Source organism: Mycteria americana, chromosome 10, assembly GCF_035582795.1.
Source record: "Mycteria americana isolate JAX WOST 10 ecotype Jacksonville Zoo and Gardens chromosome 10, USCA_MyAme_1.0, whole genome shotgun sequence".
Classification (NCBI taxonomy): Eukaryota; Metazoa; Chordata; class Aves; order Ciconiiformes; family Ciconiidae; genus Mycteria; species Mycteria americana.
The window spans coordinates 18,058,704-18,085,802 of NC_134374.1; the positions used below are offsets into that span (position 1 = coordinate 18,058,704).

Genomic DNA, 27,099 nt, shown 5'->3' on the forward strand with positions numbered 1-27,099 from the left:
ATATATGTAAGACTTATCTTTAACTTTAACAGAAGGTTACTTTTATAATGCTGCTAAGAAAGGAAGGAAAACGTGAGTTCTAAACTAGGGTATAACACCAAATAAGATGAAGATAGCCGATACATATGCATGTTGCCTGTGTGCTGTGTTCGAGGAGCTGTGCAGGGATCTGGAAGGGTGTTGCACGTCCTTGCCCTAGGAGCGTTCCAGCTCTTGTCAAAGCATAAACAGCTTTCCTATCCCAAGAGAAAGTTCCTTTTTCCTAGCAGAAAGCCCCTTTGGGGCAGTGGGGGAGAAGTGGCCGTTGGCTACGTTCCCAGCCTTTGGGAAGGAGTGATGGAGAGCCTAACGTGGGCAGAAGGGAGCAGGGAACCAGCACGTTTGGGGGTTGGTTTTGTTGTCAAGCAGTGTTTACATTTCATACAGAGAAAAGCATGTCCTGCAAGGGGAAGCACAGCAAAACTATAAACTCATACGATACCTGGACACTCAATGTGAAAACAAAGCAGGGGGTAGGAGTTCTAGGTCATGCATAAGAAAAGGGATGGGGGGGCAGAACAGCAGTTACCTGTTGTGCTAATCACGAGCTGTTAGGAGGCAGTACTGTGCAACATACCTTCCCCATGCGCTCTGACAGGTGCTCCAGATCTGACTTCCCCAAGGAGTTCAAATGTCTTCATGTTAATTGCACATTTTAATCAGTATCAAGGCCACACGGGAACCACAGTATTGCTGGGCTCTAGTTCGCTACAGTCAACTAACGGGGAAAAAGAAGGTGGATGGGAAAAGCTTCCCCAGTTGTGATTATCTGAACAGAGGAGCATGGTACTTTTTGGTTTCTGCTCAATGCCACCACCTCAATAATGTTTTCATTCAATAAATAGGTACCGGTGCTTTTGGAAAGAATGAAAGCATTAAAAAGTGCTTAAGCTTCCTCTAGGAAACTGCTGCCAAACCCTTTGTGAGCGGCAATCATTAGCAGAGTTTGTATTTGCTCCCAGTAGCAGGTACGATGAGGTATTAGTTGCTGCAGATGAATTGTGAATCACGGACCGCTTGCTTACTGGTTTAGTTGTGATTGATTGTTTCTGGTTTATTTCCTTACTGGATGGAAGAAAAACTAATTTTTTTTCTCTATGACTTATTTTTTGGTAACAAAATTCCCCAAACCAACAAAATAAGGAGCAAGAAGAGGCAAAGGATCCAGTTCCGCTTCCCAAAAAACACCTGAGGTCACACACCACTGCCAGCAGCTTCTCCCCAAATTCAGGCGATCAGGGACGACTTGCGCCCCGTGTCCTCCCTGCCACACTCGTCTGTCTGCTTCAGCAGCCTTCTAACCAGCTTCTCCAAGTCCTTCCTGGATTTAAGCTCTTCCTCCAAACACTGTTTCATCCTTTTGTTCTCCTGCGAGGGGAAAAAAAAGGAATAAAGATGCAGTTAATGCCCATGCACTTGATGCAGCGAGGTCGGTACTTCCTCGCGCCTGGCTGCCTGGTGGCTCAGAGGTGATGACACCCCACGGACATTTGACAGGTCACTGCTGGCTTGCGAGGGAGCTGCAGGATTGCACCAGCATCGGCAAGACTTTTCCTGGGCACTGACCAGTCGAAGACAACCACCCGGCGCAGCCAGCACAAACAAAACCCCTCAAATTACCTGCTTCAATTCTTTGACTTCATCTTTCAGTGCATAAACCGTGTCAACAAGGCTCCTGCAAAAAGAAATGCAAAAACAAAAAAAAGAAATAAAAAGAGCTGGAGTGCAGCAAAACAGCAACAGCATGGAAGCTTTTATGAGCAACGTGCTGATGGGGAAGGTGCTTCCAGCTTCTGCTTTGCAAGCAGCAGGTTGCAGGTATTGCTGCTGCCCATGAGGGGACTCTGGAAACACAGCCCAGGAGCGTTTATAGGCCACCGATCCAAAATTCAGGGCTCTTTTCTCAAAACTCAAGAAAAATACCTTGTCTGCTATCTTTAAGTTATCAACTAAGGTCTGTGGCTTTGGCTTCCTTGTTTACGCTACTGCAATAAATAACAATGATTTTAAAACTGGAAATGCCTGAGCATTTTTTTGTAAAACAGCCTTGATTCCTTGAGGGTATGCTGCAAAAAAACAGGCATGAAAGGAATGCACTGTCTGGGTTAGAAAAGGAGCGGATCAATGCAGTCACTCAGATGCTGAAGCTACGTAACAAGTTGGGAGCACTCACAGACGGCATCACCCGGCTGTCAGGCAGGCTCCCGAGGGGCAGCAGCAGCCCAGTATGTCAGTAGTTAAAAAAAAAAAGCCACTTGTTTGGTTCTGTCCTCCCTGACCCCATTAGCTACATCCGGATAAGCTCTGGGACTCGATAAACTGGCTCTCGGGACCAGCACACAGACTCCCGGAGGGCTACAGCCACGTCAGAGCAGCTGGGAGGGCGGCTCTGTTCTTGAAAAGGGACAAAATAGCAACCGAAATAGCCCAGTGGTCCTCGCCAGGACTAAGGCAGCAGTCGGTGACACCAGCCCTGCTCCTCTGCAGGGATGCAGAAGGAGAGAGCATTAGTTTTTAATGTCCTTCCAAAAAGCGACAAGGAAATCTGCAAGTGGAGAGCAGGCACGCTTACTTTTCCTCCGTGACAGTCTGGCCGTTGCTTCGTGTTTCCTCTATGATGATTTTTTCTTCCTCAGGAAGAAGGACTTGGGGAATGGAGTCTTTCCGGGAGCCTGCGTACAAGAATTACTCATCAGGAAGAAAAAGGGAGACTTTCTCTGATGCCCACGCCACTCTGGAGACAGCAGCCCACGTCCTCCCTGCTCCTCTGCAAGCCGGGGCAGGCTGGGGACACGGGGGCTTGAGCAGCCGCCGGCTGTCTGCCGTGGTTAAATACGGGCTTATACGTACCGCTACCCTGGAGCTAAAGCAGCAAGTGGAAAGTTTTCAAGGGTGCTCATTGCATCTAAAGCTACATCATGACTTATAAATGAAATAACTCAATTAGGGTCAAGAACTCTCAGAAGAAACATGGCCTCCCTTTTTTAAATGTACCATTATTTGACAGTTCCGTGATTTAATTTGACATCTCACCAGCAATGATAAATAGTTATATTTCCAGAGTTGAAGATGTTAGATAGGTTCTTATGAAGCAGCTTGTTCTTAAACACGCAGCTGATTGAGAGATAATATTCATGCTTCCTTTCTAAAGCTATATGCAACCTGAGATTACCATCAGGTTTTCAGTGCTGACAGCCACAGCCACTGACTAGGTTTGCTTAATTCCTAACAAGTGCTGGTGAAATAGCTGTGTCTCATCTGCCCTCCTACCTACTTCATTCTCTGTGTTTAGAAGAAAAACAATGGCAACTAAACCACTAGGTAGATGAAGCTCCCTTATCTTGAAGATTGAACACCACACAGTTTCCTAGCATGAGTCTCGTTGCTGTGTGATGCAACCATCTGTTTTTTCCCAGAGGGGTTATCAGTGTTGCAGGCAGAGTAAGATCTAAATAATCTGGTTGTGTGCCCACCTGAGCTGAGAGCTTGCTGGAAGCCTGCCCCGGTACAGTATGCCTCGATCACCTTCAGGATCTGAGCATCTTCTTCTAGCGCAGCCGTACCTGTAAAATATTGCAGACAACAGCTATCACAAAAAGCAAAGTGCTCTGGCTTCATCTCGCCCAGCCTTTGCTCCCAAGTCCCTTAAGAGAAGAGCGTGTTGTTCCCTTGACTGACACTGTCTCTGAGACTTTGCCTAATTCCTTTTGTAGGTCCTTTATATTTTCTGGCCTTTGCAACATCCTGTGACATTGAGCACCATGATTAAATGGTATGAAAATGCACTTCCAGCTGCTCATCTCGGCAAAACTCAGGGGGTGATGCCTGACTTTGGGCGCAGGGAGCAGCAGGAGATGGGCCAGCAGAGCAGCCCTGCTAGGAGGGGTCTGGTACGGCCGCATCAGAGCAGGACTTAGAAACATGAAGTCTTCGTTTCCAGCCCTAGCTCAGTGCTGTCTTCTCAAGGGAGACGACTGACCTTCAGGCTGTACGCCGTAGCAGCTCACTGCCGGGTGACCATGGCCTTTCACGTAAAACCCCTGAGGAGCGTCCCAAGTGGACTTCAGGGGGCTGTCAGGACATCCCTCTTTGCAGGTGAACACCCCTGCAGGGATGGGGTCTTTTTTTGTTCCCTGGTACCCCATGGAAACTGCTCCAGGACCTGCTGGCATGGCCAGGTGAGGGTTTGTCCCAGCTCTCAGATATATTTTGACGACTGCTGATGTGCAGTTTTACTGCAGCTTTTAACTGCTTCGAAGTAGCTCCTTGGCTTCGTAGCCAGAACAAGACCACCCACAACCGCGTGATCTTGTGCTAGCAATCACGAGGAGGGTGGTAGCACGCCTGGTAGTTGTAACTGGGAGGGGATCTGTCAGAGGCTGAGGACCAGCGCGCTTCCAGAAGCCTCCCATGCTCAGCAGCACGTAGGCTTGCTCACGCATCCTGTCGCACCCTGCACTGGAAGAAAGGCTGTTCTCAAAGCCCTGTGGAGATCACCGAGTACACAGAAACCTCCAAAAAGAAGAGAAAAATACAACACTCACTTTTCCGAATAACAAACTCTTCATCAGATGGTTTTCTCTCGGTTTTCCTTTTTGGAAGAAACTTCTTCATTGTTTTTGGACTTTTGCTGGAATCCTATAGAGAAACAGACTCTTGTGTTTAACCAGAACCAAAGGCAGCTCAAACAGCGGAGCAGTGCAGCTGAATGCAGCTATCCGTGTTACGCACAACACATTAGAGAACTACAAGGCAGACAATGACAAAGTTGGGGAAAATGATGCTTTTTCCTTTTCCCATGCGCTAGTTGTGGCCCACTGCTCCCTGGAACAGCAGCGGGAATTGCACCTGCAGGTCTGGGACAGGACAAGCTCCTTTAGCGAATTCAACCCTCGGCTAAGATCCTTTAGCCAAAGAATTCAAACACATTTACAGCACTTTTAGTCTGCTTACCAACTCTGTGGTCTTTGTCGGAAAACCCTATAATGTTGTTTATTTCCTTGACTCAATTTGATTTCTAATATAAAACAGTTGGCAAATGACATTGTTTCCAAACGATTTGTTTGAGAGTATAAATTCCCCACACACATACACAGAGAACAAACAAATACACACAAAGTTAGTGTTTGCTATGACTCCACAAGTAAGAAATACAAGCTTTTATCTCCTTCACAGAGTTACAAGTCTTGCCGATTTGGAGAGAATTAGTGTATTAGTAGGTTACATGCAATACGGATTTTAAGCAGGAGAAGAGGCATGCCAGGAAGCTGAAGTACCATAATACTAAATCCTTCTTGGGAGTTATCTCAAAATATATTTGCCAGTGGCCACTGACTCTCACGATAACTTACCGATACAGCCAGGCAAAATTAGGGTCATGCAAGCACAAGAAGCGTGAACAGGAACAAGCATTCTTTGCCATGATAAGCCAAAGAGATGTATCTACCCTTACCTTTAAGATATAAGACATCCTCTACAATGAATATGCAAAGAAAGAGAAGATGAGTGTGAGAGACTGATGATTTTATTGACCAAGTCCATTAAATCCACAATTCTAAAACACATTTGAATGTTAGTCTTGCAATTAATGTGGCACACCCTCCGTACTGGATTTAGAGCACTGTCAACATGCAAAGGAGCACGGTGTCATGCAAAACTGAAAAAATTACATGTGAAACGCATGGTAAGTGGGCATTAATACACTCTAAACACATCAAAATAGAGAACATGCCTCCTCAGTTAGTAGTAGGTTTCTGTAGATGTTGATTGTCTAAAACGGTGCTTAAAAATGCAGGACCCATTGGTGTTAGCCAATGCTGCAGCTGCCCCGGGCACCCAGCTCCGACCAAGCCCCGGGGAGCAGCTCGGGGTCTGGCCCCGTGCTCAACACCAGTCCTGCGGTCTTCAACCCAACCCAGCCAGGACGATGGGATGCTCTGACCACCCTGGAGACAATCTCCCAGGACTGCAGCTTCTCAAAGGGGACGTCCTCGGAGGGGACCTGCCATCCTCACTGGAGACCTGACAGCGTCAGGCGTCAGCGCAGCAGCATCTCCCTGCTCTGCTGGCAGGACGGGGAGCTCCCTGCACACCCCGTGGAGGGTCCCATCCCTGGGATGCTCGGCACAGGGAGCCGCGCGGCCCTCCTGAAGGTCTGGCCAGCAAAGTCCTGAATCCTGACGTTATAAACCCTTCACCTAATGCAAAGCAGGCCACTTAAAAAAAAAAAACCAACAAAAAAACAAGTAGTAGAAGAAATCATCTGTATATTTTTTTCACTTTGCTAACCTGAATCCGGACACACCGCTTTACCCACAGCACCTGCTCTGTCATTTCAAATGATTACTGGAAACAGAACAGGAAAAATGACCCAATTTCAATGGAAATAACAAGAGTGCTGCGCAGTACGCAAGCAGGCTCTGGGGTTTCCTGAGCGCAGCTAGGTGCAAGGAAACGCACAAGACTCTGCCATCCCGTCCTGCACTACTAGAAGCCATTAAAGTAACACTGGATGCCTGAAATTCTCTAATCTTTTAATCAAACTCTCCCACTCCCTTCCCTGCAAATAACCTTTGAAATTTGTATTCCTTCATTATATCTTCATTACAGGAAGGTGACGCACCGAGCTCTTAGCATAGTTTATTTTGTGCCCTACTTTAATATATTAAAAAAAAACCCAACCCAGTGAAATAGGAGTTCTGCTTAGGGACTGAGCACCCTGGAGGGAGGGACAAGGCAGATGCAGATCTGCTCGGGCCAGCAACTGAACTTATTTCACATTTGTCATCGCAGGCTCGTGTCCATGAGCCCCTTCCCTGAGAGGGGAGCTGCCCGCCGGCGCAGCCTGGACCGACCGGGTACCAGGCTGTGCCTGCCCAGCTCTGCTCCAGCTCTGGCGGACTCGTTGCCTTTGGGTTTCCACCAACGTGGCCAGCACAGCCCATTCCCGTGCCAACCACGTTTTTGGTTCTTTAACACCTTGCACGCTACCATCCCGCCTGCAGCAGCATCCCGCCCCTCGGGGCTCCCCGCCTGCTCGGCCTCTGTGGCAAAAACCTCTCGCCTGGTTTCGGCGCAGAGAGTTTAACTCCTGCTACGCGTGGCAGGGGACAACGGAGAAACTGCAAACGACCGTGGTATTAATGATATCGCTCAATCTGTGGTTTTGGCCTACCTTATAAACAAATATCAGCCTTGCACTTCCACGCAGAAAAATTGCTCTTCTAATTCAAGCCTCTTCCTATATTTTAATTCACCATGCAAGCAAGAAACGGTTTAATCTACGTTAGGGATTTGGACCATGCAAAGATTAAGGGTTGTTTCCAGTCTGCTTGGTTGGTTTTTGAACAATTTAATTCCTGAACGGAAATGCGTTGTTTTACAAATGTTAAGAAATAAATGTAAAAAAATGCCGTGAGGCTACCTAAAATCTCTACCTGGAGTAGCGGGACCCACAGCCCCCCCGGCTGCCGGGCTCTCCATCCCCGAGTGCTGGCGAGGGGGGGGGTGCGAGCCCCCTCCTCGTCCTTGTCCCCACTGGGAGCCCGGGCAGGGACGCTCCCAGGGCTGCTGTACCCAGAAAGGCAGCTGACTCAGAACCGGAGTGCTCGTTCAGTAAGAGGAACGTTACCCGAGTTACTGGTGAGTAATCCCAAAAGTTTAACGTGAGGCAGGGAAGGAGAGCACTGCAGTTACAGCGGGGGGTGAGAATCGGAGCTGGGTTGTATTTTGGGTTTCCCCGTGCCGCCTCCTACCTCCCAGGCTTGGGGTTTCTGCGGGGGAAGCGATCCCTCGGGCTGCTGCCTCCCAGCAGGGTATGGCTGTGTAAAACACGCGGGTGGGCAGCGAAGGAGGGTTGAGACCCACGGCTGCTGCAGGGAGCCCTGCTCCAGCCGCCAAAACACAGGGTGGAAGACACGAGAAACATCAGCAGGCCTTTTTCCTCTTCCTCTTGGCGCAGCATCGCTGCTCGATCCCGCAGTGCCGGTGCGGGCAGCGCTGAGCCGCTGCTACAGCTCCTCTCAACGCAGCACGTCCCGGCCGGGAGCCCAGCTCCCACCCATGGCTCAGACCAAGAGAGGAGGAGGAGGAGGAGGAGGAGGGGAGGCAGCTCCACCACGGCACCGGTGGGACACGCAAGGCTGCGGGACACCCCGCTGTGGGACCGGTGACACCCAGCAGCCGAGGGCGCTGGCTACAGCAGCCGACAGCAAACATCAGGAATGGGGCTGAGCCTGCAAACACACGTGCTCGTGCTTCGCTTGTAGCACAAAGCCAGCCGCAGCGACAAGCATCCATCGCGGGACTGGGGCAGAGCCGTTTGTCTAACATCCCCATTAACAGAATCACAGAATCACAGAATCGTATAGGTTGGAAAAGACCTTTAAGATCATCAAGTCCAACCATAAACCTAACACTGCCAAGACCACCACTACACCATGTCCCTAAGCACCTCATCCAAACGTCCTTTAAATACCTCCAGGGATGGCGACTCAACCCCTTCCCTGGGCAGCCTGTTCCAAGGCTTGATAACCCTTTCAGTGAAGTAAAATTTCCTAATATCCAGTCTAAACCTCCCCTGGTGCAACTTGAGGCCATTTCCTCTTGCCCTATCACTTGTTACCTGGGAGAAGAGACCGACCCCCACCTCTCTACAGCCTCCTTTCAGGTAGTTGTAGAGAGCGATGAGGTCTCCCCTCAGCCTCCTTTTCTCCAGGCTAAACAGTCCCAGCTCCCTCAGCCGCTCCTCATCAGACTTCTGCTCCAGACCCTTCAGCAGCTTCGTTGCCCTTCTCTGGACACGCTCCAGACCCTCAATGTCTCTCTTGTAGTGGGGGGCCCAAAACTGAACACAGCATTTGAGGTGCGGCCTCACCAATGCCAGGTACAGGGGCACGATCACTTCCCTCCTCCTGCTGGCCACACTATTTCTGACACAAGCCAGGATGCCATTGGCTTTCTTGGCCACCTGGGCACACTGCTGGCTCATATTCAGGCGGCTGTCAGCCAACACCCCCAGGTCCTTCTCTCCCGGGCAGCTTTCCAGCCACTCTTCCCCAAGCCTGCAGTGTTGCATGGGGTTGCTGTGGCCCAAGTGCAGGACCTTGCACTTGGCCTTGTTGAACCTCATACAGTTGGCCTTGGCCCATCGATCCAGCCTGCCATCGATCCAGCCTGTCCAGGTCCCTCTGCAGATCAACCCTTCCTACCCCCAAGCAGATCAACACTCCCGCACAACTTGGTGTCATCTGCAAACTTACTGAGGGTGCACTCGATCCCCTCATCCAGATCATTGATAAAGATATTAAACAGGACTGGCCCCAGCACAGAGCCCTGGGGAACACCGCTTGTGACCGGCCGCCAGCTGGAGTAAACTCCATTCACCACCACTCTTTGGGCCCGGCCATCCAGCCAGTTCTTTACCCAGCAAAGAGTACACCCGTCCAAGCCATGACCTAAGCTTCCGTGCCCTTGCTATGGGATGAGAACCCCGGACACAAGCACTAGCGATGGCCACGAAAGCGCAGTCCTCTGCAGGCACGCGGGATGATTACCTCTTTGTAACTCAGCGCTGCCGATGGTCTGAGTGGAGGAGCAGGACGGAGGCAGCTCAAGCTCCAGGGCTTGAGGATTTTGGGGGGTTCCAGAGGCCCACGGATCTGTCCGGCTGAACTAAATGTCTGAGAAAATAGACAAGAAGCAAATGAAGACTGTTAGCCATCAAACAGCATAGAGAAGCAGAGGAGGGTGGACAAGAGTTCACCGTGAACTCCTTTGAGACATCTAGGTTGCAACAAAAATAGGGCAAGATACACGTAAAATGGCACAAGCACAACATGGTTACAAGCAAAACTGCAGGACGTGTCTCGCAGCTGTACACGTTACCTCAGCATCAAGGTGTGCTGCTGAAACAGAGAGGTCAGGCAGCGCCGAGGAACCCTCGGCAGCAGAGAGGCTGGGGAGGCGAGACGCTTACCGAATGAGCGCTCCAGGACTGCGTTTTGGATACGGTGTTACACGTCCCTTTGGTCAGCCTTTGCAAGTGGTCAAGCCATTCGTGCAAGTCCTGGCTGGTGCTGCAGGACACAGTGATCCGCTCCGTCATGTTCCCTGCGGCAGAGGGTTAAATAACTGCCTTTAGCAAAAGGTAGAGACCCAGGATGAAACACAGGGTGAGCTCAACTCGGCACAGCAGCAAATGGCTCCTCAGCTGGCAAAGTCCAGTGGCTGCAAAGGCTGGTGCAAAGATGTGACTGCCCGTCGTGCTTCGGGCACCCGGTGCCGGCCAGTGTGGGAGCAGCACAGAAAAGCTAAGGGAACTGGTGAGATGAATGTGTGAGGAATTATTTAAGGTCATTATTTAAGGAATAATTCCTTAAATTCCTTAAAATCCTTAAATTCCTTTAATTCCTTAAAAATAATTTAAGGAATTATTTAAGTAAGCAAACGCAACATTTCCACAATTAACAGGACCTTGACACCAAATACCACCAGTACAAATAGCTGCACTGCAGCAGTGTCACTGAGCACGACAACCATGTATAGCTACAAGTAATGAGATAAATTGAAGGGGAAAATTGGGAGGATCATTAGGAAAGCTACCTGATGACCAGAGCCGTTAATCTGTCAATAAACAAGGTGCTCACAGCTGCACGGGATGGACCCCAGATGCAGACAGGGCAGGCACAGCACAGAGCAGTGCTACTGGAGCCACAACCAGCCCTGGCAGGAGATTTGTCCCATACAAAACACTACGGTCTCCGAAAGCAGCCCAGCGCCAGAGACAGAGCTCAAGGGCACTGGGAGGAGGTTGCCTCAACCGGGAGGGAGATGCTCAGGAACTCAGACAACGCATGGTAAAAGAGCAAAAGAAGAGCGTGGCGCAGTGGGCGGGGGGAGGAGGAGGACCAGTTCCTCCAGTAGCAGCTGCTGTTTGGACTGGGAGGATGTCCCCAGGCAGGGGGCCACACTGACCTGCGATTTCAAACATGTGCTCGTTCCCTTCCGCATCTTCCAGTTTTGTCAGCGTCATTCCCGTCAAAGGCAGCTTTCCCTAGGAGAATTGAGGAGGAGTCAGTGTCTGCATCTGCTACCCAGCGGGTGCTGTTCTGCTGGTTTCTGCTGATTCCTTTCTCTTTGGGAAACGCCATTAAAAACTAATTTGTGAAGCCTTCAGACTGCAGGAAGAGTTTCCTTTAATGTATGGATCTAGATTTCCCTGCGCAACTAGGTCAAACCCCGAGAAGAGGCTCCGATGACAACTGAGTCATCCCCGGCTCATTTGCCGTCCTTTCCCTTCACTAGGTGCAAACCCTTTTTACAGCCAAGTCAGGAGGGCGAACTTCCCCTGGTTTTTCCAAAAGCCTTCCCTGTCCTGGCTTTTTTCCTGGAGGGTATCGATGGTTTCAGGCAACTGCAGAAAAGCCAAGCTCCCAGCAGCCTCATTGCAGCCATTCAAATGCTAAAACACAAAAAATGCAGTTCTGGGGTGCCTCATAGAGTGGAAATTTCGGGCTCTTTAGAGTAGTGAAGTATTTTCCAGAGATGGCCCAACGCTGAGAGCCAGCTGGTCGCGGGGGGCAAAACCCTACAGCTGGGTCAGGACACGTTACGCGCACACACAAAATTCTTGAGAACAGCATGTAGGACAACATGCTGCGAGGGTTGGTGGGGGTTTTTTTTTCCAATTTCACAGCATTTACACTTACCAAATGCTGTTTAACCAGTTGGCAGGACAAAGGCACTAAGTGTCCTGGCAGGAATAGGAAAACCAAGCCCTGGTTCCCAGCCTGGGGCATTTGCATCACAACAGAGAGGTTTAAGGAAGCAGAGGATTTGAATTCGATAAGAGCTATCTGATTTCCTTTTTCACACCTAAAGCCCTGCAACTTCAAATTAAGCATGCCTACCTGATAGATAAACCCACTCATCCGTGGGCTTGCAGACAGCATCAGCAAAACGTTTGAAAACAACAAGAAATATCGCTCTTCTTTCTCCTGCAGGGACAAGAATTTAGGTTAGTCCAGTTTGCAATGCACCACAAGCACGCTCCTCCAGCAAACTGAGCCTGCTGCAGCTGGAATCACAGCCTGCAAGAGCTCACCCACAAACCAATTATTTTGGCTTTTTTTCTTTACAGCATCTCATTTCTGTACTAGTTTTTCCTGCATACATTTTTGTCTGCAACCTGCTAATCCTCTTCCAATCATTTCAGAGTGCCTCAGAAGACCAAGGCCTTATGTCCCCCAGCATCTCACATCCCAAACAAGACTCTGGGACTAGACTCTACAGGGCTTTGTTTTACAGGTCTTCCCAGGGAAAAGTTGCTACAGCAAGCAAGCAATTCAGTGATAACAGGCACTTTCCCACGCCAAATATGCAGTATGCATGACTTTAACACCACTGGTGAAGGTCTGTGGCAAGAACTGGTGTGATGCTTTAGGACCAGTAACACAGGAATCCCTCCAGTTATTTCCAAAGCGCAGTCAGCTCTGGAGTGGGACGTCACAGCAGCCGCCGCACCGTGCACAGGACGTGGCAAGATGGTTATGCTAATGCACGCTTTCAAGTCACTCTCATTTCTCAGAGTAAGTCACAGGGGGGAAGGAAGGGAATTAATGTGCTATACGACACCGAGATGCTGCTTTTGCTTGAAAAGTGTGTCACCAAAGGCCTGAAACTAACCCCCCGGGGCGTGATGCGGTGCCCGACTCCAGCGATGTGCACATTGCCCAGCTCTTGTCCAGGTAAAATTATTTATCAGCACTTTGCTGGCCTGAGAGTAGCTGCCGCCTTGCATTGCCGATCCCGTGAGCAAGGGGGTATTTGGACACAATGTCTTTAGCCAGGAGAAGGACAACCGCACTCACCTCGCTTCCCCCACACTGTACCATAACCTGGGACATGTAGATGATGTTTCCCATCGTTTTTATGTCCTCTCCTTCCCAGCGCTGGATGGATTCAGAAAGGATCTGCAGTTCGAGTTGCTTCCTCTTCCTCAGCTCTTGGCATTGCGACTGGGAATCACAGCGAGGCGCTTCGTTAGCCGAAGGGCAGGCGCAAACCCAAACCATCCCAACGGAGATGGTTTCACCAGCAATGCTCCCACAGCCATGTGGGCTCAGGGCTGGTCACATCAAGGGATCAGGAAAGCCTGCTTTGGCTCCATTACACAAAGTTTGTTAAAAAAATCACACCCTAGCGATTTATGAAGTAATGAATACGTTAAAATGTCAAAGAAATTGCGAACTGCACTGAGCAAACTTTTCTTTCCAAACCAGTCCTACCTCTGAGAGTACAGGGTCACATTTTCCAAACCAAGACAGCTGCAGAGTTAAATGTCTCTAATTTTGCTGCTGCTTAGAGAGATTTTGCCCATTTTGCCCAAACAGCAAAGAGAGTTATACCTGCAGCAATACAAAGCCCCCATGAATCAGATGGGTGGATATTTTCTAATCAAAATTCGCAAACCCAAAAGCAGGACTTGGCGCAATATTTCAGCGGTGCAGTAGAGTAGCACGAAAAGCAGCTTTTGAAGGTGCCGTAATTGAAAAGGCTGCACTGATGCTCAGCAGCTGGGGACTGGTAGAGCTCCATGGAGCGGCCAGTCCTTCACCAGCTTTCAGCAAGCAGAGGACAACGCTGACTGTGCAACGACAGCCCTGCGAATCCAAGCAAAACTTGCTTTAACTGACCCCTCTGCCAACGGGGAAAATTGCTGCAAAGCCAAACCCGGGCTCAGTTTTCACCAGCTGCTTGTTTTTTTCCAAACCCTTGTTTCTGACAGAGATTTTCCTCCTTTCCAGCTCACTTTCATACAAACTCTTTGACTATCCAGATCTTCAAAGAGAGAGGCTGCACTGGGTCTAGTCTGAAAACACACAATTTTGAACCAGACTGTGGGGGCTTCCTTTAGTTTTGCAACTGTCATGTGCTTTGATGGCTCCCTGGGTGTCCAAACCCAATGTTCCCAGGATGCAAATCCCTATAAAAGCCACAGCAATCCATCGCAGTCTGTGCAGATGCGATGCGGCTCCGCGGTCCCTGCCCTGCTGTCGCTCGGGAGCATCCCCGGTCCCACCATGGGACCATGTGTCTGTCGCAAGGGCCCATCTAACCTCAAATCCGAACCTCTGTAGTCATAATGTAATTACATTAAATTGCGCGGCGCCCAAGTACACATTTCAAGTAAAACCATCCATCACTTACAAGCATTCCTAAAGATTAATGACACCTTGTAATTTAACTGAATTATTCCCCTATTATCTACTAGAATAAATGGAAAGGGAGCTGAGTTTCTAAGTAAATGTAACATGATCGCCCTTTCCTGTTTTCTATGAACTTTCTCCTCCCCATCTTTCATCTGCACTGCTAAGCACTGAAAACTTGCATCTGCTGTGCTAAGGAAGGAAGTTGGACCACATCTGGAGTGGTTATAGTGAAAGGTATTCAGTGGCTACAAAGCAAAAGAGACTATAGCTTTTTTAATAACCGAGAAAAGCTTTGCTGGGTAAAACCTTTGCGCACGTGGATGGCTTTTCCCCCTCTTTTTCATCTCATTGCAGTAGGACTTTGAGGGGTGTAGGTAACACAGCTCAGAAATAGGTTTGTTATCTCTGACTCATCCTTTCGCTGCCACTTGCTCTGTTCCCCGCCGATGGCCATGGCAGCCGGTGCCACAAATTACCTGCGCTGTGGTCAAAGCCTCCTGAGGCCTGGGGAACAAAGCTCAACAAAACCAAGAGTCACTCAGCGGTCTCAGAGGGGTTGAGTCAGACACCCGTGTTAACCTTTCACAGCTCATCTGAACAAGCAAGGGGTGGTCTAGTTTCAGGTGGCAAATGATTAAGGTAGGGAGGCAAAAGGAGATGAAAGGGACCCCGCTGCCACCACTACCTACACGTGGCTTCCTGCAGCGGAGGAGAAAGTCAGAGATCCTCCGTTTCTGCTGCTGGGACCACGGAGCCAGCGTGTAACTGCTGAAACAGGCAGCCAGAGGGGCAGCTCTAGGCTTGAAACTTGAAATTAAGATTCTTTATAACCCATCTTTTCCATTCCAAAAGACCTTTTTTTCTAATGAGGAGACAAATGTCAGGCTTGACTCATTCTTTGTGAAATGCAGCTCTGAAATGGAGTGCTCTATTTTAAGAATTGCCACCTACCACAAGGGACTTGAAGGATGTGACGGCTTTCAAAACCTCTTCGTGATCTGCATGCGCCTCCTAGTGAAGGGAGAGAAAAAAATCCCTCAGCCAGCAGCAGCAGCAGCCGCCCTGCGCAGCACCCACTGCCCCGGCGCACCCAGGGCTGCGGAGCCTGTGGGGTGCTGGGGGACGTGGGGCTCCGGCAGCATGGGCTGCAGGAGGGGGCCAAAATCCCCCAGGTTATCTTCCTCACCACCCTGTTCAACGTGACATGGTTTAAAGCAGCTATGCAATTCATTGATACCGATGTAATGAGCGTAAAGGGGCCAGAGCAAGAGCAGGTAAGATTTTACTTCGAACAAACTCGGCTTGGAAAGACAATCAATCAAAACAGGCGGAGGTGCAGGGTGGATTTCTGGTTTCACCTTCGGGAAGGAAGCTTCCATTGGCATGCAAGGTATTGCAGCCATTGCCCCATCAAGGGCGCAGTTTCCGTGAGCATCAATGGGAGCTTCACCTCCAGGTTTAAGGGAGGGCATGTCTGAGCGGCGAGCTCTTGGGCCAGGGAGGGGAAAACGGGATGCTGTCCTTTATCTCTGCAGCTGCCTTCTGGTACTCTCCCGGCACCTCCTCCTGGGCATCTAGGGCCCTACATCATAAGCTCTTCACCATCCAGACCTCATGCCAAGCAAATCCCAAGGCGTCTAGGTTGCGATGGAGCTGTCCCTGCGGCCGTCAGAGGCTGCCTGGGATCGCTCACCTCTGAATCCAGGGCGAGGGCTGCCCTGAACATACCTGCCCCGTCTCCAGCTGCGCAGCAGTGCAGAGAATGCTATGGTATACATCCACACTGCATACATCTATATCGCGTACATCCATACTCTTCCCACAGCATCGCAGCTTAAACCTCAACCCTACTGATTCATGCAACAAAACCCCCACACTCGGCTTAGAAACTAAGAGAAATAGCTGACGTGCGTGTCCCCGAATCTACTGCCGACCCCAGACAGCACCCTGCAAAGAGCACGCTGTCTCTGTACGGGCATGGGGGCTGCAGCCAAGCTCAGCTCAGTCCCTGCAGCTCAGCTAAGCCAGGTGAGAGCGGGACAGGCCAGGTCTGTAGTGTGCCTACAGTGCAGGCTCTTATGCCCTCTCCTGTGCAGAAAAACCCCTGGCTCAAGCACAGAGGTTTTAATCCTCTGGCTGGGATATGGATTTGAATGATCAAGGCTAAGCATGCTGAGTAATTAACTGGTAATTAATACTGGAAGAGAGAAAAAGCAAACCGGCTTAAAAATAGACTGTTACTTCTGTTTTCTTCACCTCCTTACACCACCCCTGAGGTTTGCATCCCCGCGGGCTGGAGTGCACCAGCAGGTGAGTAGCAGAGCTCCAACAGCACAGATCTTTACAGTCCCCGGGGGGAGAAGTGTCCTCAAGCAGATCTGCCACCCGCCGAGGAAGTCTCTGTCCCCCTCGCTGCTCTCCCTGCTCCCCGGCGCTCGCTCCTCCGCCCCCGTGTCTGCGCCGGCTGCCAGATTGATGTCTGCCTCCGCGGCTTGGCCTCCACCCGGGAGCACAAGCCTCGGGCGAGCGGTGGGGATGTGCCTGCAAGCTGCAGGAGCGAGCAGCCGGGTATAGGAATCTCATAAAATGATAATAAAAACATTGATTTATTACCCGCTGTGCAAACAAGTACCAGCTGTAGCCCAACCCTGAACTCTGCTTTTCCTTGTGCTGGAAATAGCCCATCTTTGAGGAAGGGCTGGGGCAAAGAGCAGGCAATGCCTTCCCACAACATCCCCCAGACTCCGTCGCTTTCCCACTTTTAATCTGAAAGGTAGGTAATGTCCCACAGCAGGGGAACACCTCCTTGGAGGGCTGGTAGGTACTTTTAGCAATGTGGTGCTCCAATACCAATGGGCAGAGGTACCTCTTGCAGCTCGGGGGGCAGCTCTTGCAGCATCAAGGGGCACAGCTTGCCCAGCAACCCCACATCCCACCTACCTCCATGTGCCGCTCCAGCTCCTGCAGCAGTGTCACATATTTATCCAGCCTCAGGAAGGGTTTGCTGAGGCTCGTGGTTAAGATGAGAATGCCTGGGTTGGCCGCACCCTGGCTCTCCATGAACTTCTCCAGCTCATCACTATAAATAGAGACAATAACAACAAGGAGGGCTCGCCACTGCTGAGGGCTGTGTTTTGCTGCCTCCCACACTCTCCTGATGGCCGGGGCTCTGCTCCGAGCTGCGCCTTTTTAAAGACAGCCCGGCTTCCCCTCCAAGCACCCCCTGCCGCAAACCTGGCAGGGCAGGTAGGGAGCTGCGAGCTTCCAGCCAAGCAAGACCCCGCTCCCTGGGGACGCAGGGGAGGGTGCTGCATGGTCCCCCCGCACAGCGAGGTGGCACAGGGCGAGGCGGACAGCGGGGGCTGCAGGGGCTGGTGCTGTGCTGGAGGATGCTGCAGCAACGCACCGGGACCCTGCTGGGAGCCGTGATGCCGTTGGGAGCTCGTACATCGCTCTGGAAAACATGGCTTGTGCGCGTCAGCACATTTGCCAAAGCTGATTCTTTGATTGATTTAAGAAAAGGGGTCAGACTGAGGAACCACATGAATGAGTCATTTACAGGAGCTAGGCTTTTCATTAGGTTGAATTAAAGCTAGATTTCAGCAGGTAAGTAAGTATATTGTGAGTTCCCATTACAGAATGGGAAGACTTAAACAGTGTGGCCGGGGTCCTGGCGTTCCCATCGCTGCAGGGAGGACAGCTAAACTGCATTAGGGATGACACAGTTGTAGCCTTTTGGCTTGGCAAGCTCTTTAGCATGACATTACACAAATTAAAGTGTCTACTCAAGTGGGACACGTTGAAGGAAGATGTTATTACTGCGATCTACCAACGACCCCGCAAATCCACCATTTGCTTGAACAGCAGCTCGATTATTAAATTAGGTAACTCGGGGTGACTTGATGAGCACCCTTCTTCTGCAACGATGTGCCCCACACTGTAGTGCCACGGGGGAACGTACGCCCATCTGCCGGTGTGTGAGCACTTCAGCAGTGGGTCTGAAACAGCATCTGGGTCCTCTAGCAAATAACAATCACAGGAGATGCTACTGCAAGGGCTGAGGTTGCCTCTGTTTTACCCAAGGTAAGAGAGTCCTATGAGAGACAGACAGGACCTGTGAGACCAGCTCTGAAGACAAGCAGCATGAGTTGTCTCCATGCTGGAGCCGAGAGGCTATGTTGAAGAGCCCAAAGCCCCAGCAGCTTTCCCAGCAGCAGGATCCCATATTATCCCCTTGCCCTATTGTCAAAATACAGGTCAAAAGCCATGCCAGGCCAAAAGTAACTTTTTAAAGGAGGAATTCCAGTCTGAATCTCCTCCTCCATCACTCACCTGTGCTGCGTGAGGACGTTGACTGCGGACGGGTGGTTAGCACAGTACGTCAGGTACAGGGACCTGAACTGAGGCATCAGGTTCATGAAACAGCCTCCCACGCGCTGCTGGTTCTCGGGGAGCCTACGGACGCCAACACACCAGCCACAATGTTAAGCCTCTTGATCTGCACCCTGCAGCTACGGCACTCTCGGGTATCTGCCCAGGAACTACCCTCTGCATGGGGACCTTCCCAGGCCACCGCATAACTGCAGCACCGAGCAAAATACCACGCCTGCCACTTGGGAAGGAGGAAGAAGGAGGTCCTCAGATGGGACTGGGTTTCAGTGGTGCAGACAGTGACTATCACAACCCATTACCAGCCCAGGACAAGGTGTGACCCAGCCTGTCCTGTCCCACCAGCAGGGCTGCAGCTGGGATGCCGTAGCCCACTGCAGCCGATGAGGATGTGCTGGAAAGCACTGGGTGCAATGGAGGGGCGCTCCCACTGTCTGGGCTGCCCATGAATATGAGAGAGGAGATGGAGAGAGAAAGGGAAGCCACAGCCCGAATACACTTCCAATATTCAGTCTTTTCCCCATCTCTTTTCAGCCCTTTGAAAGGAGAGGCTGGGCTAAGACTGAACACGTGTGCCAGCCTCCCCACGGGAAATTATTAGCTCTAAGAATTTGCCGTTTGCTCCCTGGCAATCTCCATCTTCATGCCTGCCAGATCTCCCACCCTGCATGTGTCTGCATCTTTGGTCTAGTGACACTTCCATGTCAGGTCTAGTGACACTCTCATTCAGCAAACGCCTTAACAGTAGAAATGTCAGAGTTTCTTCTACCTTCCCTCCTGCCAAAGCACTACCTGTTGCCTTTCTTCAATCCTGTTATTTTCTTCTATATTTAACAAGTCTAAGACAGCAGCCAGGAGGAACATCAATGCACGTGTCTTTCTATTACTTTTAGCTGCAGTTTAATAGCTTAGCACCCTCAGCACTACGGCACAAGCTTACTTTGCAACTTCTTCCAAGGCTTGGTTCAGCGTTTGCTGAAACGCAGAGATTTCTTCCACGTTTCCCAGCAATGACGCGATGTCCACAGCGCTGAGCCTAGAAGAGTCAAATCGCCGATTAGCACCAAAGAGATGTTGCTCTCAGGAGTACCCCCACGGTATCTGTAAGCAGTCCTTCCAAAAACACCCAAGAATTTCTCTTTCCCCAGATACACCATCAGACATGGGAAAACAAAATCCATGATCTGTGAGCTACATACCACAGCCTCCCAGAGAAGATGTCTGCTGTCAAGGATTATCTTAATTGGATTTTAATCACTTAATCACACTGATCTTCTCAGATGCTTAGCTGTCTAATAGACACAGACAGATGGGATTTCAGCCAGGGGTGGGGAAGGAGATGTGTGCACAGACACAGAGACAGCTTTGTCTTCGGGGATTCATGCTGTGGGTTTCCCTACAGGAGGAGGGTCCTATAGAGCAGCCCCTCGGGTAGGGGTTGTTTTGTTCCTTGAGCAAGGTTGGATTTTTCCTAGCCAAAACTAACGTGTCTGCTTCTGTCATCCTCAGAGGGATCCTCAGAGTCACTCTCATACCACCCTCATTTAAACCATTTGCTTAATGCCAAGGCTGAGAGCATGATAAATCTTCACAGCTGAATATATCCCACGTCAAGATACAGGGAAGGAAGGAGAGATTTAAGTACAAAGGTCTTAAGACACCACTCTCCCATCTCTCTGGACTGGACAATGTCTAAACATCTGCCCTCCGCCCGTGATGCCCCAGGGCTGCCCGGTCCTCCTGCAGCGTGCTCAGCCGGAGGGACCCTGGCCCCAAACGCAGCCGTACGGACGGGGCCGCTGAGCTGGCACCGTTCGGAAGAGACGACTGTAAAGCTGAAGCAATAAGCAGGAGGTGAAGTCAACCGCACTGGCTCTTTTATGCAGGGTGAAACTATCGAGAGGAATCTGTTGAGAGGCACCAGCACGCCGGCTGTCACTGCCTGGGTAAGGACAGGACGGCACGTGCTGCCTCTGGCACCACACTCGCCAGCACGGATGGAAAACACATCGGCTTATTTCCGCAGGTAAGCCCTGACCAAGTCCCCCGGTCTCCCTGGAGTTGCTCAGGCTGTAAGGGATGGAAGCATGCTCTTCCCAAGCACGGAGGTACTTAAAGCTGATGGCTGCGCAGACGGGGAGACAGGGGAGTCACTTCTTGCTCAGCAGCAGTTTGGATTTAGCGAGAGGCAATCTAACCGCAGAGAATACACGTCGTCGCGCGTGAAATGAAGAGATGACTAGGAGATGCCACTTGGGGCTGAGAAGTCACAAGGCAAATTACAAGGGGAGAAGCCATGCAAGGCATACCGCCGGGAAACATGCATGCCGGGAGAGCCACACACAAGTTTGCAGATGGGTTGTAACAGCCAGCCCTCTACCAGATGGAAAGGCCCATCTCTAACACAGCCGAATGCCTGCATGACCCCTGAGGAACAGGAAAGAGCAGAAATCTGTACAACGTGGGGTGTTTTTCTGGTTCACAGAGAAGCTGTGAGGCTTTACAAGAAGAGCAGTAACAGTCCCTAAACATTCATGAAGCAGGAAAGTAATGAACTGCGGTCGATTTTACAGGGTTCTCTCCACCTCAGATGCCCTTATATCTTACTTATCATAAGACTGGAGGGGTCTTAAGTAAGTTCCCAGAAGTGACTGTAGTTCCTTCGCATAATCTCGTTCTGTTTCCAGAATATTTTGCAACACCTAGGGTGAGAGACAGAGCACTGAGTAGATCTTAGTACTAGCGATTAGTCAAAGGAACATGACATCAGCTTCCAAGTGTGGAATAGCATGGAAGTGTATTTTAAGTCCATAAATTACATTTGTTAATGCAGAACCCAGAAGGCTCAGGAAAGCCCTGGGGGGTCCAATTTCGGGATTTTACTTTGCAAACTGGGGGAGGCCTGGAAAGCGGGTGTTAAGGGCTGCTCCTTCTTCTCTGGCAAAGCATGAAGACAACGTCAGTTCAGACCTGAGTTTAGTATTTGACCCCCAAGAGGCTCATGCCTAACCCTGCATGCATAACTGGCTGCCAAGGTATGCAAACAAATGATTTGTGCATGCGTCCTGGGAGCACCGTTTGCACGAAGGCAGGCAACGATTTAAATGCAACAGTGGCCGGACCAAGGACGGCTCCTGCGGCAGCTCAAGCCAGGGCACAGCTCAGTTGCCACTTGAAGGACGTGCTGAGTTGGGTTTGGTCCCGCTAATCCATTTCAGCAGCCAATTCGTCTCTGGCAGCAGGGTAGGCAAACCCACTGCCTGCACACTCCCAGTTAGCACTCAAGTTTCTCAGTGTGGATGAGCTTTGGAGACAGTGGAGGTGGTTCCCAACTCTCTGGACGTATTGTTTCTGCTTTGCTTTGCTTGAAATATATTTAGACTTGCTGATGAGCACGTTTCACCTCTGGCACCGAGAGCCAGGGACGTTCACATGCAGGCATTTTATCTCTCTTATACCACAGGGCTCACTCTAGCCTGGACACAGCAGGAAGGTACCTGCCCCCCCTTGCCAGACATCATTGCTCCAGTAGCAAGACGGTAGAGGTGGTGATGTTTCTCCACCCCTTCTGCAGCCACAGTTCATAGCCTGGCACGCTGACCAGCTCCAAAGCCGAGCCCAGTTTAACAAGCCAGGCTGTGAGCTGCGGCAGCTGCCCCTTCTCCGAGGGCTGCAGCTGCTGGCAGAGGCACAGGGCAGGCAGCTCAGGGTGCCACATCTCCAGCCAAACCCAAGAAAGGGATCCTGGATCAGAGCCCTAATTTGGCTTGCTTCACACCATGACGTTATCTCCTCATCTTTATCAACGGGACACAGCCGGCAGTCAATGGCACGGAACGGACCAGAGACATCGTGCCTTATTCCCCAACACTGATCTCAAAGCTGCCACCTCTGCTATGTTATGTCAGTCGCCTACTTTGAGTCTCTCCTTTTGACATCTTGCAGCAACTTCCATTTGTGGTTTATTGTCTCGACAGCCCTGAATCAAGGAAATGGCAACAGCAGCATTTAAATACAGAGTCGCATCCCCAACTGTTACAAATCGCTTCAATGATTTCTAAGGGAAGGAGCCAGTTCAGAAGATTAATAATACGCTACTTATTAAAATGTATGATCAGCACTTTAAAACTTACCACAGGGTAATAATTCTTTGTCAGCTGAGTGCTTTCAAGTCCTTTTAATGCTTTGGGAGAGAGTGGTTTATCTGTACAAAAAAAACACATCAATAAATTACAGTGCACAGCTCTCATTATTCCAGCAGGAAAAGTCACTGCCGCATCGTGTCCAGCAAACATAACTTCACCCCTGTGAACGCAAAACTTCACTTGCGGGGTTTGTTTGCCTGCTTCAGAAAAAACCAGGAGCAAGCTGAAGGCGTGCACGACACCGAAGGCAGCCGAGCGAGTCGCACCAGAAGCACCGCGCAGCCTCTGCCAGCTAACTTACAGGTTTGCTCTGCAATCCCTGGCAGCAGCCCAGCGTCTGGCACTGTTTGGAGCTACACCGTGGCTTCACCCGGCCCACAAAATTTGGGTTATAAAACTGGGTGTCTATCAGGAATGCTGGATCCAGCGATTTGTTCCAGGTGATTCACAAGGCACTTGAAGCCAACACCAATCAATACGCTGAACCCCGACCCCCAGTCATTTGTGATGCAAAATCCTTCTTGAATGAAGGTAGATTTCAATAAAAAGCTCACACAAACCTGGAAGTCGATTCTCATCTTCTTGTGCATCTGCTCAGTCCCTGCGGATGCCTCCAGCACGGTACGCACATGCACACACACACACACACACGTACAAGTCTCTGCTCCATTTTTCCTTCGCTAGAGAAGCCCATTCCCTGCCAGCAGCACGGCTTTGCCAGCTCTCCCAGCACCACAGTTACCCCTCCGGACTGGGAGAGGTCGGCAGCGCAAGGCTGCACTGCCGGCCCCGGCCACGCCGCACACCTCGTACCGAAACGGCTCTGTGCCGTGCAGAGCACCCGTCTCTCCTTTCTCCCTGCAATCGCTCACAGAAGGCAATTACTTTCACACCGACAGCAGGGGAGAAGCTTGAAATTGATAAATTTAGCCCCTGGAAACCGCAGCTTGATGTATTGTCTAATTATTGCCGTCGTAGAGTTTCCTGTCACTTCCAGCCGGGAGCTCTGCGCCTCATTTAAAGGCTTGGAGGAGCTTTGCTCCACACAGCTCGTTATTTCCACCCAAAAGGCACACTTGGGACACAGTGGAAGTACAGACACTCCCATCCAGTGACAAGTCTCCCACTTTGGAGGCGAGGAAAGCAGCTCCCGCTGGCTTGCAGGGAGGGTCCCCCTGGGCTGCAGCCCCCAGGCAGCGGTGCTGGGCAGGAGAGGGTTAGCTGACGGTCCCCGCATCCATCATCTGCAATACAGCCGCGTGTCCTGCGCAAGCAGAGACCAGGGGAACGAACGCTCCTCCCAGGTGAAATGGGTGCTGGAGAGAGGATCTGGAGGGGAAGGCTCTGCAGATAAAAAAATTGGATGGGCTCCTATATCAGGATCAATGGGAGACTCGTCCTTCGTTTCAATGAGGTGCCATTATTTCATGCAGCTCCCATCTGATTTTCCCCATGGGACTGAAGTTTGCTCTCCTTTTTTAAAAAACGTTTGTCTTCTCCACTCACTGACTTAATTAGTGATTCCTGGGTTGTGCCAGACAAGCCTTCAATCTCTGCTGCAACGTCCTGCTCCAGCTCACACATCATTTCCCAGAGGGTAACAGTGGGAGATGAGATATCCTAACTGTGATTTTTTCATTTAGAATTAAATAAAAGCTGGCCTAATTCTGAACACTCACTCATTAATTTTATTCTTCCCTCCTTTGCTTTTTTTGCTTGCAGGTGTGGGAGCAAGGATGTCTAACAAGGATCGTACACTTTGCAGCCACTTTGCAGACCACTCTTGATGGCTCACGGCGTTTAAGGCCAGGGCTGATGCTGAGCCATAACACCAGCACCGAGCACACAACAGGTCTCTGTCTAGAGTAAGCCCTCAAGGCACATTAAGGAATTAAAGTTGTATTTTGTAAAAAACCAAGTTTATTGTCACACAATGGCCTCAGAAGCACAACAGGGTGAGCTGTTTGAATGGATATGTAACACTACAGGGCAGTTAGCCAGGGGCATGCTTCATGTCATCACCACCCCACATCTGGTTAAAATCACATCGCAGAAGATATTAAGGACACTCAAGACAAAGCTCAATAGAGGCAGATGTCATCAGATGGATCATCCCCTCCCTCTTCCTTTCTCAATATCACAGCAGAAGATGCATCTGGGGGAAAATGTACTATGCGAAATCAGCCATCACTACGGACAAAACCAGGGGACTGTTCCCTGTGGCCATGTAGTTTTTGTTGGTTTCCTCACTGCGACCGTGAGCATCCATTCCACCGCTGCCAGAAATGGCAGGAGGAAACACAAATACATTGCCTCACCGAGGTCTCTAACAAAAAACGAATTCTGTGCTCAGACACTGGAACGACCTGGCAGCTCCCCAGGACAAAGGGGACCCAGCCATCTCTGGCCTCGTCCTCTGGCGACGTCCCCGCTCCCGCGCTGCTGGGGCTTGGGGGAACGATAGAAAAGCAAGATGCGCTGGGGAAGAGGGCAGAGCAGCTCTCAAACAACTCATGTGAAAGACTAGGCTTTACCCTTCTGGCCTCATCCATCCTTCCATTAGCCCTCCTGCTTTAAGGACAGAAACGGTCCTTAATAAATAGCAGCAATTTCCCAAAGGCACAAGGATCTACACCGCATTATACTGCTGTCATTCAATCAGCCCTTGAAAGCAATTTGCTTACCGGTGGATTTGATTTCTCTGACGTAGTTGCTTGGGAACCAGCCTGTTTTTCCATTCAAGGTCCCTTCCCACCAGCCCCCTTCTTCAACGCGGGTGACATAAATAATGTCTCCTTTGTTAACGGAGAGTTCATCCTCATTGGTCTGCTTAAAATTGAACCTGGCCTTTACCACCAGCTGATGACTGCCATTCTCGGTCATCTCCTAAGGAAAGAAACATGGAAAAACATCAGTAAATAGTCCAAAAAAGCAGAAGCCACTAGGACAAGCTATTGTTCTTCTTTGTTGTGACAGCTGTTTTTTCAGTATTGCTCTTTATAACAGCAATAATGTCTTGCTTTTGTGTAAGCGCTCCTGCCAGAGGACCACAAAGTCCCTCCCAAGCATTAATTTAGTTTCACAGTGCAATGGAGGGCAGATAAGAATCGCTCTTCTCATGTCACAGAGAGGAGCACCGCGGTCTGGAGAAGCCATGAGACTCTCTCCAGCCAGGGCAGCAAAGCCATGATGGAGATCGAGCAAGAACAAGCCTCCCTGGCGTGCTTGACCCAGAAGTACCACTCATACCCCTCTACCCCCACAGCCATCAAACCCTTGAAAAGATGTTAAATAAATGATACCACAGGCTTGGACTGCCTCCTTAACACCCTCGCTGACTGTGAAGCTGTGCCGTTGGAGTCAGCCTGGGGACCTCCAGCTGCAGAGCTAAGAGATGATAGATGTGAACATGGTCCTTTTGACGGCTGATCTGGTGAGGCAAAAACAACATCTGAGTTTTACCCAACTGTCCACCATCCCTCTGCATCACAGCAAAGCAAAGAGTAAAGCCTGTAAAGGAAACAAGAACAGGGCACAACAGTTGAAGGAGCATCTATCAGAGCAGAATAGCAAGTGCACTGCATCTCCCGTGTGGGTACTCCTAGTCAACAGTGAGGATGGTTTTGCTGGGCTGGGTTAACCCTTCCATGATGGAAGAGGTTGAATTGCATCCCAAGGCACTCCTAGGTTATGCCAGCTCTGCAGCCACACATCCGATCACAGTACGTTTTCGAAATCCCCCTTAAAAATGTAGAAAAACAGAACAACACTCAGCCCAATGCTGCCCAACGGGGAATGTTTCTGGGATCTAAGTAAGCACTGTTGAAGGTGTTTCAAAGTTTAGCTCGCAAGTGAGTGCTCTTAGGTCACCTCTGCAGCTGCAGCGTGGGCTTCCCTGCTGAGTGGGGAAGAATGCTGAACAGCTGGTCAACACAATCGCTTCTCTCTTTAGATAAGTCCTTCTGGGTTCATTATACAGCTGAAAGAGGCTAGGCACAATTTTGATTACTGTTCGTGGACTGTTGCCATTACCACGTGAGAGAGGGATTCAGACCGCGCTGCGGAAGGACAGGAGTGTCACCCCCAGGAGACTGGCAGCCCACGGAAAGGCTCAGACTGTTCCAGCAGCTCTTGGAGTTGCCTCCTTCACACGCTCGAAGCTCCTCGCTTTGCAAAGTAGTCTCTGGGCTTGTTCCTGACACCACCTGCCTGATGCTGGAAATAATCCTGCTGCTCTGGCACCTATCTATTTTTCACGATTAGTGATTTGTTTCTATATTAATACTGAAAAACTTGCCAGAGGGTAAAAAGTTTCC

General features: G+C 50.4%; 1 protein-coding gene across 2 annotated transcripts in view; it reads right to left on the reverse strand.

The window, feature by feature from the left end:
• Window positions 1-1,248: 1,248 nt before the first annotated feature.
• ARHGEF6 (Rac/Cdc42 guanine nucleotide exchange factor 6) overlaps window positions 1,249-27,099 on the reverse strand; it is a 33,338-nt gene continuing 7,487 nt past the window's right edge. The window contains exons 3-21 of one of the 2 annotated variants that reach the window (XM_075512742.1): window positions 26,086-26,213; window positions 25,468-25,669; window positions 22,772-22,842; window positions 21,246-21,340; window positions 19,579-19,674; window positions 18,582-18,704; window positions 17,190-17,328; window positions 15,201-15,260; window positions 12,909-13,055; window positions 11,949-12,035; window positions 11,014-11,092; window positions 10,016-10,149; window positions 9,594-9,719; window positions 5,492-5,512; window positions 4,584-4,677; window positions 3,513-3,602; window positions 2,612-2,711; window positions 1,660-1,714; window positions 1,249-1,407 (exon numbers count right to left, since the gene is read on the reverse strand). In XM_075512742.1, the coding sequence (XP_075368857.1) occupies window positions 1,267-1,407; window positions 1,660-1,714; window positions 2,612-2,711; window positions 3,513-3,602; window positions 4,584-4,677; window positions 5,492-5,512; window positions 9,594-9,719; window positions 10,016-10,149; window positions 11,014-11,092; window positions 11,949-12,035; window positions 12,909-13,055; window positions 15,201-15,260; window positions 17,190-17,328; window positions 18,582-18,704; window positions 19,579-19,674; window positions 21,246-21,340; window positions 22,772-22,842; window positions 25,468-25,666 (1,857 nt within the window). In that variant the 5' untranslated portion in view covers window positions 25,667-25,669; window positions 26,086-26,213 and the 3' untranslated portion in view covers window positions 1,249-1,266. The remainder of the gene's footprint in view (window positions 1,408-1,659; window positions 1,715-2,611; window positions 2,712-3,512; window positions 3,603-4,583; window positions 4,678-5,491; window positions 5,513-9,593; window positions 9,720-10,015; window positions 10,150-11,013; window positions 11,093-11,948; window positions 12,036-12,908; window positions 13,056-15,200; window positions 15,261-17,189; window positions 17,329-18,581; window positions 18,705-19,578; window positions 19,675-21,245; window positions 21,341-22,771; window positions 22,843-25,467; window positions 25,670-26,085; window positions 26,214-27,099) is intronic. The other variant, XM_075512743.1, reaches the window with a different exon arrangement.